General features: G+C 44.8%; 1 protein-coding gene across 4 annotated transcripts in view; it reads left to right on the forward strand.

Annotated features, from left to right (window-relative positions):
- Positions 1-16,561, forward strand: part of INCENP (inner centromere protein) — a 675,150-nt gene that overhangs the window by 409,613 nt on the left and 248,976 nt on the right. For all 4 annotated transcript variants that reach the window (XM_069623903.1, XM_069623901.1, XM_069623902.1 and 1 more), the window contains exons 9-10: positions 1,865-1,991; positions 2,081-2,230. In XM_069623903.1, coding sequence (XP_069480004.1) covers positions 1,865-1,991; positions 2,081-2,230 — 277 coding nt within the window. The remainder of the gene's footprint in view (positions 1-1,864; positions 1,992-2,080; positions 2,231-16,561) is intronic.

Here is a 16,561-nt window from a genome sequence, read left to right on the forward strand (position 1 = left end):
TTACGGCCTTCGGCCATGCACCCAATAGTCTAATCCTTCAACAGACCCACCGCAACTTCATGCACCCATGCATTCCAACATGTGCCCCAACTACCGCTATCCATCCGCATGGCACAGGCTCCCACCCAACCTATGCCATGTGCAATTCACTCCCCTTCTGAAATTCACGTGCCACACTCACCACGGAAAGAGATTGCCACAAACAGGTCATGGTAGAAGCTATCGGGCCGTTACGACCGCTGCCTCCAATCACCACAGAAAGTAGTCACCTATCTAGGTACCTGCGAATTGGCACAATATGCACTGAGACTGCAGCCACTCCTCTGTGGTCTTCCACCTATTTGCATATGTCACTTGAACCACTCCCCGTTCCCCCCCCCCCCCCTTCCCCCTCTCTTCTTGTCCCCAACACATGGCATACGGTATATTTTGCAGACCCTTCCGCCGGCGCATTATCCTCCGATGCACCATGGCAGCATTTGCCTTTTTTTTTTTTTACTCGGAGCATGCTTCTCTCCAGCCAACCATAGGCTGCGTCCAAAGTTCTCCGACAGTATGCCGTACCGCAAGCCAATGACTCTGTCCACGGAGTGGACCAAGATATATCACATTTTTATTTTAGAGATGTACATTACCGTTGTTGGCAACAAAAGTACTGATTGGATTCAAACCAACCACACAAGCCCCCTGCTCCAAACCTGGTGCAAATCCGTCCTGCCGTTCGGACTGTAGCCGTGCTCAAAGTTTTTCCCTATTCAGTCTATGGAAAAAATAAAGTTTGGACCCCCCCTATAATGAGTACCAAATTTGGTGGGGGATATTGTATGTGAATATGTGCTCTGTAAAGCGCTTTGGATAAGGCGCATTATAAATAACACATCATTATCATTATACCCTGGCATGAAACCTCAACAAAGTTGGCGAAAGAATTCAGAGCGGCCCATATGCTTTTTTTTCGCAAAGCTTGGTGAGGATTCGTCTATGGGGAGAGCAGTTATAAGCCGCCAAAAAAGTGCTCATCCTATGAGTTTAGCAACTTCACCATAACTGCCGTGTAATATATGTATATTTTTCCCCACGATTTATCTGGGCCTACTTGTATTTAAATCAACCATTTTAATTTTACAATGCATAGTGTTTCAGTGTGTGTTTGGACCATTTGTAATACAATTTCATTTGTACTGATCCTACAGCCCTCTCTCCCGCCTAAGATAAGCCTGGCTGCTCTGTCTATGCTAAACTCGGGAGGTACAGACTTATACTAAGAGTGGAGTCTTGTACTGCCTCAGTTGAATGGTTTTACTAAGCCCTTAGTTTGACTTCAGAAAAACTGTCAACAGGGGTGAAGGTGTTGTACAACAAAGGCATTTTAAAAATGCCTTTGTTGTACAATCCCCCTACCCACCTGCCAAAATCAGCTCTCCTGTGGCGCTGTGGAGCCCAGGGGACAGGGATGGTATCTTTCTACTGGACATTTACCACAGATATGCAGTCAAAAATAGGCTTTCCCCTGCCCCCACTGCGAACCCCCCCCCCCCACCATCTCCTGGTCCCCCCAGCCTCCCTTGCATTCACACATATTGATTGTGTTAGGCACTGTGGGGTCCATGGGTCGGGGGTGGTATTTTCTTAATGGACATCTATCATAGATAACCTGTAAAAAAATATTGTGCCTGATCCTGAACATTTAAATTGGAGGATCCCCAGTCTGACTGGGAATATTCAAGCGTGTGATGTATGAAAGCTACCAATGCTGGGGAAATAGTTACACGCAAGTAACCAAGACGCTTCTGGTGTTTGAGTATTTACCTGCTTTTGTTTCACCATATGAGAAGATTTTACTTGCATTGACTTGTTTTTGCAGGAGGAAAAGTTACAAGAGAGCCGTTGATTCGTTGTATGATGAAGGGTTGGACGAGCAAGGTGCAGATGATGCAGGGCAGTCTCCTCCAAGAAAGAAGACCCCCTCTCCACCATGCCCCACTAACAAGGTATGTGGTTGTCTTGGCTCTGCTTAAACTGGTCAGATTAGTGCATGTTCATTTTCAAACTGCTGTTTCCCCCCCCTCCGGTCTCGTAGGTAGTGCGTCCCCCACCTTCTCACATGAGAACCTTCTTGCACACTGTGCAGAAGAACCAGATGCTGATGAGTACTCCAGGATCTAGCTCTACGAAAGGGAACTTTGTCAAGTCTTTCATTAAGCGAACAACTCCTCTCAAGACCGACAAGGTATGTAGGCATGTTTTTAGTAATGTGCAGTGAATATTTGCCATGAACAATATTATACAAATCAGGGCTGATGTGGCACGCCTGAACCTAGAGTTTCTGCTCGACAATGGTAAAGGAACAGTTTCGCCAATGTAGGCGATCTGTTGCCTTTTCTTTCATTAAGGTTTAACATGCATCCTTGCACTGCTGTTGGAGTTGTAAAGGTTTTTGTTTATACCGTGCACCGCTGCCATTTTCATTGTCTCCCAGGCACTCTGGCGGATCTGGAAATGCAGATGGAAGGGCTTAGTGGGATAGAGTGGTAAAGCGCTAGAGAGATTTGATGTGCGGTTAGTTTCTGTTCAGATAACTGTCAATGCATGCTTTTAAAAAATATATATATTTAGTCATACCTTTGGCTTTTCCCATCATACAAAATCTCATCTTAATAAAACATATTATACAAACACATTTACATAAAGAAGCAAAATCACAGGTTCTAACTATTCCTCAGTTTCTAGCTCAGTATGGCGTATAAGTTTTATACAGGTGAGTAATTTCAACACTTTTATAAGTTCAATTGATAAAGGTTTCATGCCCTGAGTACAGTCTATACCAGAAACCTTTGGTCTGTAGTCACTCCTGATGATTTACAAAGCAGCTAAAGAAATACGTCCTTAGTTCTCTGGTTCCTGGACACTCAATCATAACATAATAGTCGAATCTCACTTTGTCATGTAGGACACAAATCCTTTACGGACTGGATTTCTCCAGTTAGTAGAACATTTTTCCTTTGGGAAACCTTGTCAAGTAGGACTTCATAATCCTTCTAGGTTTAGCTAAGATTGAAAAAGTACTTTGGAGCTTCAATTAGTGCATTTAATTGCTAATTATCTAATCCTTCTCATTTATCACCTTCTTAATATTAGGATTGGTCATTCGATCCTCCACCGTCCTTGATAGATTAGAGAGAACAAGGTTTACCTTTTTTTGGTCCATTTATTCATAAAGGCGTTGGATTGCCTTATTTCCTTTGTTCACTTCTATAAAAGGTTTTCCACGAGGATCTTAATCGTCCGATACAATTGAGCAGCCTCCACTCCATACTTGCCCAAAGTGAGTTCAGGACCAGCTCATAACAGAACGAGGCTATTGGAAGATACTGTGGTAGTCCTGGTACCATCTACCAGAGCCTTTCCTCCAATCGTTAACAATCCAGGCCCAATGCCTGGGAGTCGATGTCGATGCCTTAGGTCAGAGTCGGGATGACTTTACCGTTGTAGAATGTTCAGTGGAATCGGTTTACAGTAAGCCCCATTAAAACTCTTCATCTGTGCAGCTAATTGATCTAGCTTGGTTTTCATCCTCTCCTCCACCGGCACATATGGATGCGTTACAAGTCTAAAACCAAATTAGCTGGTTTCCAGCACTGTATTGATATATTGTGCATCAATAGACCATCTGAATACAGTTCCTTTTTTAGTGGGATTGCAAAATCCCACTAGTATAGCCATTGTTGATCACAAGCCTATTTTATGATGCATATCAACTCATCGCCCCTTAACTGTTGGTTTCCACGGGGAGTGAAGTCTAAGTAGAATTTGCCCATGGATCAAATTACAAGTCTTGTTCTGCTTGTGATGAGACCTTTCCTTATAACACTTCTATTCTCTTTAGGTTTATTGGTTGAAATTTTAAATCCCATTTTCAGCAATGCCTTTTCCGACATCAGCAAGGCGTCGGAACCAGACCCCCCACCCCCACCCCCCTGGTCCCCCTGGACGCGAGTGAAGACAAATTTCCACTGTTAGATTTTTGTAGGGAAAGTGAATGTAATCTATATCCTGTGTTGATAGTAAATAAGAGATCTGGCACATCCGTCACTATCCTCAGAATCTATTGTCTTTTTAAAGCCATCTGTTCTCCTGGCTCAGCCAAATGTTACAACCAGACATGTGGACTTGCAAAAAAAGACAACTCATCGTTCCCTTGGGAATCTTCCTCTTGATTGTTGAACTCAATTGAAGGGGAAAAGGGACAGACTCTTTATTGGACCCAATAGTTGTGGGTTTATTTGGCTAGCTTGTAGTTGACTCGAAGTACGTACTAATCTCTCCCCTTCTAAATTTGATGGTGGATAATTTTCAGAAGGTGGTAGAGCTTTTACTACAGGAACCGGCTTAGATTTATGTTTTCCCATGTGGAATATCGGTGCCCAACTCTCTAGGGCCAATTTTTGGGCCTCCTTTACGATGTCTCAATTCTAACTGCAGTTCAAACTGTTTCAAATCGACGTGTCTGCGCCTTTCTTGGAATGTTCTCGCTTCTCGCTTTCTCCTTCATGGATTCACCACATTGTTCAGTATATTCAAATTCTCTGTAATCTGAAACTGAGGTTTGTACAGGTGTATCACCGTTCTGAGCATCCTGAAAATAAGCAGTGCCTGATCTTTTCCTGGAATCGCTCTGCCCAGATGATAGCAGCCTTGTCATTTTATCATTTTTCTCTTTTCCACCAGACACTTTATCTTCCACATTATTTATAGCTTGAGATAAATCCAGGAATCTCAAATACTTTCTCGATCCTTTGTTATTTCTTTCCTGTTTTTTTTTTACTCCCCCAATTTTGTTGCTCATTTCCCCCAAGATTTTGACTTTGGCCCACAACCAGATCTATAATTGTTTCATTTACCAAATCGGCCCTTCTGACTTGGGCTGTCCAGGTTCGATTGAGACCCTAGAATTTCTGGATTACATTATATTAAAGGCTACAGTAGCTGATCTAGTTAATTGGGCCTAGTTGCCTTCTTTGTCCAATTCTCCTACGGGATCATCCCTTGCTGTAATCACTTGCATACGGTTCATAATCTTACTATCATAGCTTTCCAATGTGTTTGCAATCCTTTCAGTTTTCTGATTTAGGTCTTCAGGGACACAATGTTTTTATTTGATGCATTGAGCTCTTATTACTGGTTTTCCACCACATCTTTTAACGTGACAATAGCCAGCTTTATTTCACTCGACTGTAAGACATTTGCAGACGGTATCTTTTATGTTCTCATATAGGTTCACAAAAGAACTCGATGCTGATATGGCTGGGGTAAATAGTTACCGGTCATCCATATCTTTTAAAGTTTCATGTAGGCTGCTTTGTAACTCTTGACTCAGGCAAAACGATTGAATTTTAAATGTTCTGTTGAGACTAATGCTGGGTCCCCCACCAAGTAGATCCCAACCTCTCCCACAGTCTTTATTTCGCTGATCTCGATCACAATAGAATTCTGTCCTTCCAACTGGCCCAGTTCCCTCTCCATTCTTGACAATGCTTCCAGGAGGCTTCAATCTGAGATGCCCAGGGCAAGCTACAAATTGTCTTGTAACAAGAATTACTTGCTATTGGAAGACGTTCCCAGTTTTGTTAAGAATTCCATTTTTTTCCTGGGATTTTGTGCCTAAAGCATCTGACCCGTATGGATTGTAGCAGCCAAAGATGGTATGCCGTGATTATATGAATAACCAAATAACTAATCGAATTACAACAAATTCTTTTGGATTCGTAAAAATCACACGTAACCGCCAAAGATTGTTGTGGTTGATGGTTTGACTTACGGTGCACTTGGTATCGGGTCCCAGCTCTGAAACTTGCAGGAGCAGACTAGAGTCCTCCAGACCCCTTAGTCTGGTCCTCCCAGCAATCTCTTTAAACTACTGAGCTGACCGACCCTGGGAGGTCGTGGGGGGATCGGAGGGGGGCGGGAATTGGGGGTGGAGGCGGAGGCAAAGTGAATAAAATAACAGGAAACCTGCTATAGATGCATCAAATGGATTGTCCTCCCATGTATTCCTCATCTTTGACATGTAGTGTCAAGATTTGGAAACATTTTTGTCTAAGGGTATATATAGCTTGCGCAGCGCCCATTGGCCTCAGTTCTGTTGTTCCGCATTAGCACTTGCTTTGAGTGAAATTCGGCATGCCTCATCTGTGACATACATTACAAATCTTCGAAAATGATGTCATTGACTCGGTCAGCGCTGAAGTCTGGATTTCAGAAATGCAGAGATTGTGACTTGAAAATGTCACTTACTGACCCGCATCACATCTGCCTCTGATGCCTCGGGGATTGCCACGATACTACTGAGTGTTCCAAGTGTCAGTGCATGACAGCAAAGTCCTTGAGGGAACGGAAGGGGAAACTCAAGGTAGGAAAAGCCCCCGAAAAGTCAACTTCCCGAAAAGCTAGGCCTTTGATGAGTCGAGGGAAGATTCTCCTCTGAGGAAAAAGGGCAAGCGTTTTAGGCGAATGATCGGTTCCCACTACTCCTCGTCTTCGAAAGTCGAAGAGGAGACACAGACTGTCTCCTTCATCGGACGATTCCCATAAAAGGGTTGCTTGCCCTTCTAAAAAATTCGACACCATCTGAATGGGAAGCCTTCAGGGTGCAGATGTTAAACATATTTCAAAAACCGAGCCATGCTCTGACTGTGCCTTTTGGATGAAGCTGGAAAGGAGGAGAGGTCTAGGTCAAAAACGTGCACGCCCTCGAGCCCGGAAGCATGGTGGTAAGTCGAGGTCGTCGACGCTAGCGGTGCCTTCGACATCCGCCAGGCCCTCAACGCCTGTTAAGTCCTCGATGTTGACATTGGTGCCAAAGTCTTCGACGCCAGCTGCACCTTTTTGCCAGCCAGTGTCTGCGCCTAGTGCTCCTCTTACATCTACAAAGAAAATGTGGACTACTTCGACGTCGAAGCCTGTGGTTACTAAACCAGACACAGTTTATGCTGCTCCCGACGGACTTTCTCAAGTCACTTCTATTTTTGAAGAGGAGGAACATTCGAATGAGGGAGCACCATTTGGGTTACAATATGGTACACCCAATGTACCAGAGAGCTTAATCTCTGAGAGCAGAATGCTTCCTATCGTCGGCTTATATCAAAAGGGACTGAATAGTTAGGTTGGAGTAGGCCCTCTTTAACCTATGACCAAGAAGACCTAATGGGTATTCTCGACAAGGGACCTCAAACTGATCCCATTTTGCCCTTTCATGAGGCACTTAAAAAAAATAATTAAAAAAAATGGTGGCAAGGAACTGGGAGACTAGAGTCAAATCCGGCAGTCGACAAGAACCTCACAAACTACCGCCCCTCCAGTAACAACCTCGACTACCTGTTGAAACAACCCACTCTGGGGAGTCTGGTGGTGCAGGCATCTACGGCAACGTCAAAACAGACTGCGTACCCTGCTATCCCTCCTGATGGGGACGATTAAGCGTAGATGGATGGACGCGGAAGGTATTTTCTGCAGGGAGCATGGCATTGAAATCTGCCAACTCCACTTGTGCCCTCGCAAAGTTTTCATATACTCTGTGGGACTGTAATCTCCATGGTGGCAGAGTATATTCCCAAAGGGGAAGAAAGGGACGGCTTCTTAGCTATTAAGGATGAAGCCATGTATGAGTCCCTTCAATCCGGATTGGATTCTGAAGATGGCATCAGCAGATCCATGGCTACCAGCAATGTCATGCGCAGATTTGTGTGGTTGAGGAAGTCTGGCTTTTCACCAGTTGTGCAGTCTAGGCTTCTCAACATGCCGTTTGACGGGTCTCAACTTTTTGGCAACAAGGCTGACGAAAGCCTTGAGGTTGCAGACCTCAAAGATGGCAGCCAAATATTTAGGTGCTGGTATTGGGCAACCTCAGCCTTTTCGTCCTAGTGGGCAACCGTGGAGGGGTATATATCTTAGCTACTAATACTCAGTTGGAAGGGCGAAAGGAATGGCCAGTGAAAGGGGCCAAAGAATGGTTCCTCGTGGTGGACGAGGTAGAGGTGATAAGTGTTGGGCAGAGTTTGTGTGCAGTACCCTTTGGGACCACTACACACAACGAAGACTACAGGTGTAAGCAAAACCAACCTCTGGTATAAGTCTGTGCTACAGTTTTGTGGTAGCGTTGCTGAGCAGCCAGGCTTCTCAAGAGGGAATGTGAGCTGTAAGGGTGTTACACGGAGGTCTATAATTACCAGTATTCAAAGACTCTTATACTCAAGGTATTTTGGTAAAACAATTGCTTATTAATTTTATTTCCGTCAATTATAAAACATTCACTAGAATAGGAGGAAATCTATATCACACAAATATATTTCAGTACTTCACAATATCCGATTCGGAGGCATTTAAAGTACTTTGAAGGAGGAGCAAAATGGCACAAGTTAATAAAACGAATATTACAGTTACTCTAAAACAGTGCAAATAGTTTGGGTTCACCAAAGGAGTTGATTCACTGTAATAGGTTTGGCCAAAGTCAATGGGCGAACGTCTTTGTATAGGATGAAGCAGTTCTGGAGGTTAACGGAAAAGTCATTGCCAAACGTCTCAGAAGTAGTTTGTAAAAGAGAGATTCATTTGTTGGGTCACACGCTGACTAGGCCCGCAAGTTGGCAAAGTTTCAAGCACTTTCGCAGTGAGAGGTAAGTTCTCTCGGTCGGGTTTTCACAGTACCTTACAATGAAGAAAAGGATGCAGCTGAAGTTTGTTCCTGGCAGTTCCTGCAGATCTCGCTGTTCCTGAGCCTCAGTCGTGGGGACAAGAGGGAAGACGTCGGGACTCCTGCAATGGGACTGGTATAAAAGCTGGCAAAGGCAAATCTTTGATTCCGGTAGCTGTAGTCCAGCAAACAAACTGGTGTCCTTATCCATGGCTAATCGGTTTCCTGCAGCACTCTGAGGAAAATACAACCAGCTCAGAGAGTGGTATCCAGGTGGCTTACGAGTTGATTGGTCCCACCAACTCAAAGGAAGTAGTAGTCCTTGAAGGGCTTCTCGGTCGAGATGAATGTGGCAATTTGGACTTGCAGCAGGGCTTCACCGGGCAAACCAACGGTCCAGGAGTTGAAGCAGTCGTCCTCTTCCAGCTCGTCTTCATTTCTTTCTGTCAAGTGGTCGATTCTGCTTTCCTGTCCAAGAGACTCGCCTTTTAAACGGTTTTCTTTCATTCCAGCCTAGCTGCCACTCACCCAGCAGGGTGGCTGTCCTTGCTGGGCAGTCAGCCAGCCAATCACGCCAGAGTGCATTTGGGTCTCTGGGAGACTAAGCACAGGGAGTTCCGGGCAACTCCCTCACTTCCTGCCCACCCCAGACACTCGGGCGCCAGAGGCGGTCTTCAGTGCTGAAGCCCACCAAAGGCATAGGAACAAAGGGACCAAACCTGGTTTGTCGCGCATAGACAAACTTTAGAAGGACCTTTGCAAAAAGAAATGGCGAAAAAGAAGACTGGGTCCCGTTGAAACAAAGGAGGCTCCGACGCCATCTTGAAAAATGTGGCTCCCGCGATTTAACACTACCGGTGTTCGCGGTTGGGAAAAATCATGGTAGTTTGTTAAATCACTGCCACCAGCCTTTTCGAGAGGAAAGGGTAGCATTTGACTGCTACATGAGTTTCTAGACATGGGGGGATACTAAGTAACCCCTCCAACGCACTATTGTAAGAACGTGTGTGCTGGGTCTAGAAATTTGGTAAGACTAGTAAAGTCAATTTCTCTTCTTTCTCTGGGAAACAGTAGTTTATCCCAGAGAAGGTATTTAAACTTCGGGACAGCCTGAAAGGCTTCCCTGTGTCACTGAACTGAGGGTGCTGTGTGACACACATGAAAAGATGCCTGTGGAGTTGTCTAAAACTTACAATCAAAGAACACAAGAGTAAAACACACATCAAAATACATGAGTGGGGGAAAAAAGGCTCATCAAAATCCAGGCAAATTTCTGGGGGTCTCTAAGGTGAAGGGAATTAGCACATTTATGAGATTTCTTTCCAACACTAAGCCATCTCAAGCAGCAGCCCCTTTTTAATTTGTACTGCGCCGGAAGCTCGCAACCATCATGGCACAACAAAGAGACACTAAGCAAGAAAGATATACATGTGGACGAGATACTTGGCTTAACCAAACCTGAAGAGCTGCCTGACTAACGAATGGGTAATTACAGAGTTTACTTAAACAGGTAAGTTTTCAATGTATTCCTGAATGTGACCTAATTAGAGTTAGGCAAGATTGTATGGAGTACCCTTTGAATGCACTACAGTAACCTTGACCTCCTGGCAATAGGGCCCCAACCTTTGGTTTAAGTCTGAACTACACAGGTTGGTAGTGTGGACGAGAAGCCAAGCTTATCTCAAGAGGGGTCAATGTGAGCAGTAAGTTTGTAACAGTTTCACACAAGTTATTCAAATAAACACTTACACTGAAGGTTTCTTGATTAAAAAATGTATTAATTTAACAGTCCGGTATGTAAGCCTTCAGAAGGGAGCAAACCACATGTAACTTTGAAGTATACTTCAAAACAAACTGGCAGTTGATTTAAATCAGTTGATACCCATTGGGGATGACCCACAGGTGACTTAAATAGCTAGGACACTGTGGACATTGATTTATCACTGGTACATTTAGATTGGTACTGTTCAGGTATAAAGGTTAGATATAGGAGTAAAATATAGTTCAAACAAAACACTCAATAAACTGGTAAGTACTTTTAAAACCCTCCAATCCATAGTAAATTGACCCTTTCCTAGGGAAATTTAAAGGCAGAGTCAAAGATAGAAGTCTTTCAGGGAACCAGGCAGGCCAGTGTTAGTTGAGCACAGTCTAGCAAAGCTGAAGATTTTCAGGTGGGCGAAGAAGTCTTTCAGAAAGTTTTCAAAAGAGATTGTAGAAATAAAGAACACCTGCTAAAGGGCCACAGGCTGTCTGGTTTGAGAAGGGCAGAGATGTGAGCAACTCTACAAGGCAAACTAGACCAGTCTCGACAAAGCAAGTCAGCTACACAAGAGGTAAGTCCTCTTAGGTTTACAGTACCTTTTTTGAATAAAGAAAATTGGACCCAGCGCACTTCGGTTCCTGTGTAGGTCTGCATATCCTTTGTTCCTGGGCTTCAGTCGTGGAGACAAGGACGTTTGGGGACTCCTGCACTACGATCTGGACGGTCTGTGGCAGCAATGGGCAAATTTCGATTCAATGGCACTTCGCAGTTTCAGCTCCTCGCGTCTAAGCAAATAGCGCGCATCTGGGGTCCAGCACTCTGTTGTGGCTCAGGCTCGGTTAGTCCTGCTTCCTGGGAGTCCGGAGGATCTTCCTGGAGCTCTTGGCCAACTGAAAAGCAACAAAGACCTAACCTGGTTTGGCATGCAGAGTAAATCTCAAGAAGAACCTTTCCACAAAGAAATTGAGAAAAAAGACCAGGGCCATTTTGACGAAATGGGAACCCATGGGTGCTTTACCAAGGCTGCAATTACAGCCTGCGGTAAAAACACAATGGTAGTAAAAAGTAAACCATTGCCACCAGCCATTAATTGTAGGAAGGGTAACATCAAAACCTTACATGAGTAACTAGACAAAGGGGATACTAGGTAACCCCTCCGGCACCCTGTAATAAGATAGTGTGTGCTGGGTCTAGAAAGTTACAAAATGTAAAAGTCAATTTCACTTCACTGCTCTTGGAAACAGTAGTTTATCCAAGAAAAGGTATTTAAACCTTTGGGAAATCTAGGAGACTTCCCTGTGCCACTGCACAGGAGCTGCTGTCACAATGTAAAGAAGTGCCAGGGAGAGGAACAGCAGATTGAGTACATCGCTTTTAAGTCTGACCCGACCTCCAGGAAGACCCTCCGGACTCCCAGGAAGCAGGACTGACCAAGCCTGAGCCATCTCAACAGAGTGCTGGACCCCATATGCGAGCAAAGAGTGGTATCCGAGAACCTGCGGTGGTGCTGTTTGCTGAGACGCAAGGAGGTGAAACCGTGAAGTGCTGCTGAATTGAAGTTTGCCCATTGCTGCCACCGACCTTCCATTCGTAGTGCAGGAGTCCCCAGACGTCCTCCCTCTTGTCCACACGAGTGAGGCCCAAGAAAAAAGGATCTGCAGACCTACATAGGTGCAGCTGGATTGAGTTTTCTTCCAACCAAAGGTAATGTAAACCTAAGAGGACTTATCTCTTGTTGTGTAGCATTACTACTTGGTTGCTTTGCAGAGTTGCTTGTAGCTTTGCCCCTCACAAGCCTCCCAGCTTGTGGCCCTACATTGATTCTACTTTTTCTACAAAGACTTCTAAAACATTGTGCAAGACGTTTACTTACCTACATGAAGTGCTTCCTCTCCCCTAGACTTTTGCTCAATTAACATTGGCTGGCCTGGCTCCCTGAAAGGCTCCTTCTTACCTCTGACTTTGTGCTTTACCTTTCCTGCAGGAAAGGGTTAATTTACTTTGCGTTGGGGGTTAAAAAGTACTTGGCTATTTCAGAATATTTGTGTGATCTTTGTTTTATTCTTGAACTTTTTATTTTTATTTTACCAAACTTAGTATTGCTCTAAATGTACCAGTGATCTATTAATGTCCAGTGTCCTAGTTATTTGTCACCTCAGGGTGTAGGAATAATCTGTGTGCCACCCAAAATGGGTACTTGCTGATTTAGAGCAACCAAGTGTGTATTTATGTGTTAGTATTATATTGCCCCTTCAGAAGAAGGGAAGGCTTATTCAACTGATTTAAATATATAATTGTTTAATCAAGAAACCTTAAGTTTAAGAGTTTATTTGAATACTTAACACTGTGAACCTCTGTGTAAAAACCCTACTGCTCACATTGACCCCTCTTGAGCAGACTGGCTGCTCAGCCACGCTACCAACCTGTGTATTACAGACTTATACCAAAGGTTGTGTTCCTATTGCCAGGTCAAGGTTGCTGTAGTCTCCCAAAGGGTACTGCACACAATCTCGCTTAATACGGATGGCAGCAGTGGGATCTATTGTAGTGTTACATTGAGTGTTTTGCTCTGCTTTTTGTTCAACTAAAAACCTTCACAAGGCTAAGCTCCACTAGAACAGCAATTGTGACATGCCAACTTCAGTCAGGAAGCCATGATAATTTTAACAGTTTATCAACTGAAAGAAATGTGTAAAGTCGGGAATCTCCCTGTTAAAGGAAAGAAACATGAATTGATTGCAAGGTTGTGGAATCATCAAAGTTTGGGTAGTAGGCCTGTCACACCTGCTAACAAGGGAATGTGGAAATTGATAATGAAGATAATTCAGAGTCTTACTCTAATGTCTTAGGACAGGCAGAGGAGTCCCAGCATGGGGAGCCCCTCTTTGCCTCAGCCTGCCCGTTTGCCTCAACCTTTAGCCACTGTTACCGCACAATGTCCATCACTGAGTCCAGATTGTGTCTTTTGAGAAAATGTGACTTGAATTGGAATTTAAAAGGTTACAAGCCCAAGCTGAAGCCAATCAGGACATCAAACTCAGGGAATTGGAAATGCAACAGGCGATTGAAATGAAAAAAATGTCTCTTGAAAATATTTCCCTCCCAGATCCCTCTAGGTCTTGCAGTCCAAAGAGGCCTCGCCTGCCCAAAGAAGCAGTGAATATATATGATGTGAAACCTGATATTTTGGATCGGTTGGCTGCTTTTGAATACAATCATGGGATTCTTGGTCTCACAGGGAATCTGTTGATTCCTTGGCTTTTGTCTAGGCTCCCCCAGGTTGCAATTGGTTTTATTTGCATACTTAAAACGCTCACACAGCCCGGGGGCATTGAGGCGCTGTTAGTCTTAGTTGTGTATTTATAACACGCGTTATAGGCGCGGACATGGGGATTGAACCTGTGATGCTTCATGTCGTTTTGTTTCCAAGGCAAGTATGTTGCTGCTTAACTATCCTGCCGGGACAAGATGCTGTAGTGGAGGTCGGGGAACTTGCAAGAATGGAGTATGAGAATGTGAAACTGGCTTTGATAGCCAGGTTTGGGAAAACTCCTTCCCAGTACCTGAAGAGGTTTAGGACCCTCAAAAAGACTGACGGTACCCATTGGGCTACCTTGGTGTGTGAATGTTGGAAAAACCTAGATGGTTGGGTTAAGGGTTACAGAGTGAACTCCTTTGGTGGCATGAGAAGTCTTTTTGGAGTCTTTTTGATGCCTGCTCTCCTGAGCTGAGACCGCACTTGGCGGACGCATGCGATTGATCCTAAGAAGCTAGCAACAGCTTCCAACTTGGTAGTTGCCAACAGGGCCACTCGCAAGGATTCTGGGGCCACTCACAAAAAGGATGAGGGGAACCAGCACAAGAAAGATGACAAAGAGAATTCTAAATCCTCTCATCCAAAGGAGGGCCACAACATAAGAAGGGTAAGCCACATGGGAAACAATGTCTAGTGAAACCTCTGGTACTAAACCGGAGGGAGGTCAGCAGAAGCCCCCCAGTTCAAAGAACATCTGGTAAATGTTATGCTTGTGGGTCAACTGGCCATGTGAAAGGGGATCTCAGATGCAAGGGTAAACCTTCAGGGGTCCACACTGCCGCCTTAGCCTTCATCCCTGAGGAAGAAGTTCATATGGCAAGTGGAAACTTTAATCTATTGGCTGAACACCCCATTGGAGTATCAGCCAGTGTGTCCCTGGGTCTGTGGTTACAGCAGAATGTAGATGTGTATAACTATTCCAGATGACAAAAGAATATTACATCGACAGTGTACTTGTGAATGGTCAGGAGACCCCTGCCATTAGAGACACTGGGGGCCAACATTACAGTGGTGGATGAAACCTTTTTCAAGCCGGAGGATGTTGCTTAGGCAGCCAAAGGCCCCACTAAGTTTGCTGGAGGCCCTGTCAAGATAGTTCCAATACTACTAGCTCTCATCCAGTGCAACAATATGACTGTAAGAATTCCTGTCGGTGTCCTGTTGTGGAATGACTTAAAAGCTCTTGGAGTTGTATCAAGTAACCCCAGGACTCCCAATAAAAGGAAGCAGGAGCAGACTAGACTGGCCAGAGAGGCAACTGTAGATGACTCTCACTGGGTAGTTACAGAAGTACCTATAACTCTGTCCTCAGGAAGGACACCCTTCTGATTCCAGGACAAAGGAGGAGACAAAGGGGGAAACCCATGTTCTCAGAAAAGGGTATCACACCTGTACATAGGACAAGGACATCCCTGAGAGGACAGTCCAAGGTCACACCTGTGATCCCTACACCAGCTGAGGCTGAGTAGGAGGACCAACCAGAGGATGGTGAACCTGCTACTGGTGAAACAGAGCTGGAAGGAACCATTCCCCCTGTTGGATATCTGGATCCTAAAGACCACACTGAGCTGCAGACTGCTTGCAGAAGGTGGCCCCTGTAGGACAGACTTCAGCAGAGGTCAGAGTGTCCTCCTCTTGAAGGACTTTGCCAGCAGGCAGCTTCCCAGCTGGAAGGGCAAGAGCCATGGAAGCACAGGCTTTACTGGGAAGATGGCCTTGTTTAACGTGAGCCTATTGAGTCTACCCTAGGGGACTACAGAAGACTTGTAGTGCCTCAGGAGGTGAGACCTCAGTTTCTACAGTTAGCCCATGAGATTCCTTTAGCTGGTCACTTACGTTTTAAGAAGACCAAGGAAAGAATTTCTATATATTTCTACTGGTCCAAGATGGGGTCCGATGTAGATGAATTCTGTAGAAGCTGTCACACTTGTCAGACATCTGGCAAGAGTGGGGCCAAGAATATGGCACCTTTCGGTGCCTCTCCCACTGGTGGGAGTTCCTTTTTGAGACGGTAGGATTTACATTGTTGGTCCCTTTTAGACTCTCCCACATATTCAGGCAACCAATTTATATTGGTTCTGGTAGACTATGCTACCAGATATCCTGAAGCCATTCCCATGAGGTCTGTTACTGCTCAGGCAGTGGCTAAGGCCCTCCTTGGTTTTTTTTACCAGGGTTGGTTTTCCTGAGGAGATTATCTCCGACAGGGGAACCAATTTCATGTCCCACTATATGCAAGCCATGTGGAAAAACTGGAGTGGCCTACAAGTTCTCAACAGCCTACCATCTCGAGACCAATGGGTTGGTAGAGAGGTTTAATGGAACTATGAAGAGCATGATAGGTACTTTAGAAGATCCTCTTAGAAGAAAGTGGCACATTCTACTGCCATGCCATCTCTTTGCTTATAGAGAATTTCTTCAGGAATGGGTTAGCATCAGCCCGTTTGAGCTCCTCCGTTCATCCGGATAGAGGTCCATTGGCCCCAATCAAGGAAAGGTCAGCGAGTGCTCCTTCCCTGAAGCCAGTGAGTCACTGACTGTGTTAGGTCCCAGATGGAGAATGGCACACATGACAGAAGCTTCTGATAACTTGAAAGCAGATCAGGCTCTGGTTAAACATCGGCATGACCAGAAGGCCAACATGGCTGAGTTTAATCAAGACCAGCTACAAGGGTGAGGGCCTTACAGAACAAATGGATTGGACCCTTCAAGGTTGTTTGCAAACTTGGAGAGGTCAATTATTTGGTCGACTTGGGCAATCCCAAGGAGTCCCTAGTGTCTTTCACACTAA

This window comes from Ambystoma mexicanum, chromosome 11 (assembly GCF_040938575.1).
Source record: "Ambystoma mexicanum isolate Mex_15411 chromosome 11, UKY_AmexF1_1, whole genome shotgun sequence".
Classification (NCBI taxonomy): Eukaryota; Metazoa; Chordata; class Amphibia; order Caudata; family Ambystomatidae; genus Ambystoma; species Ambystoma mexicanum.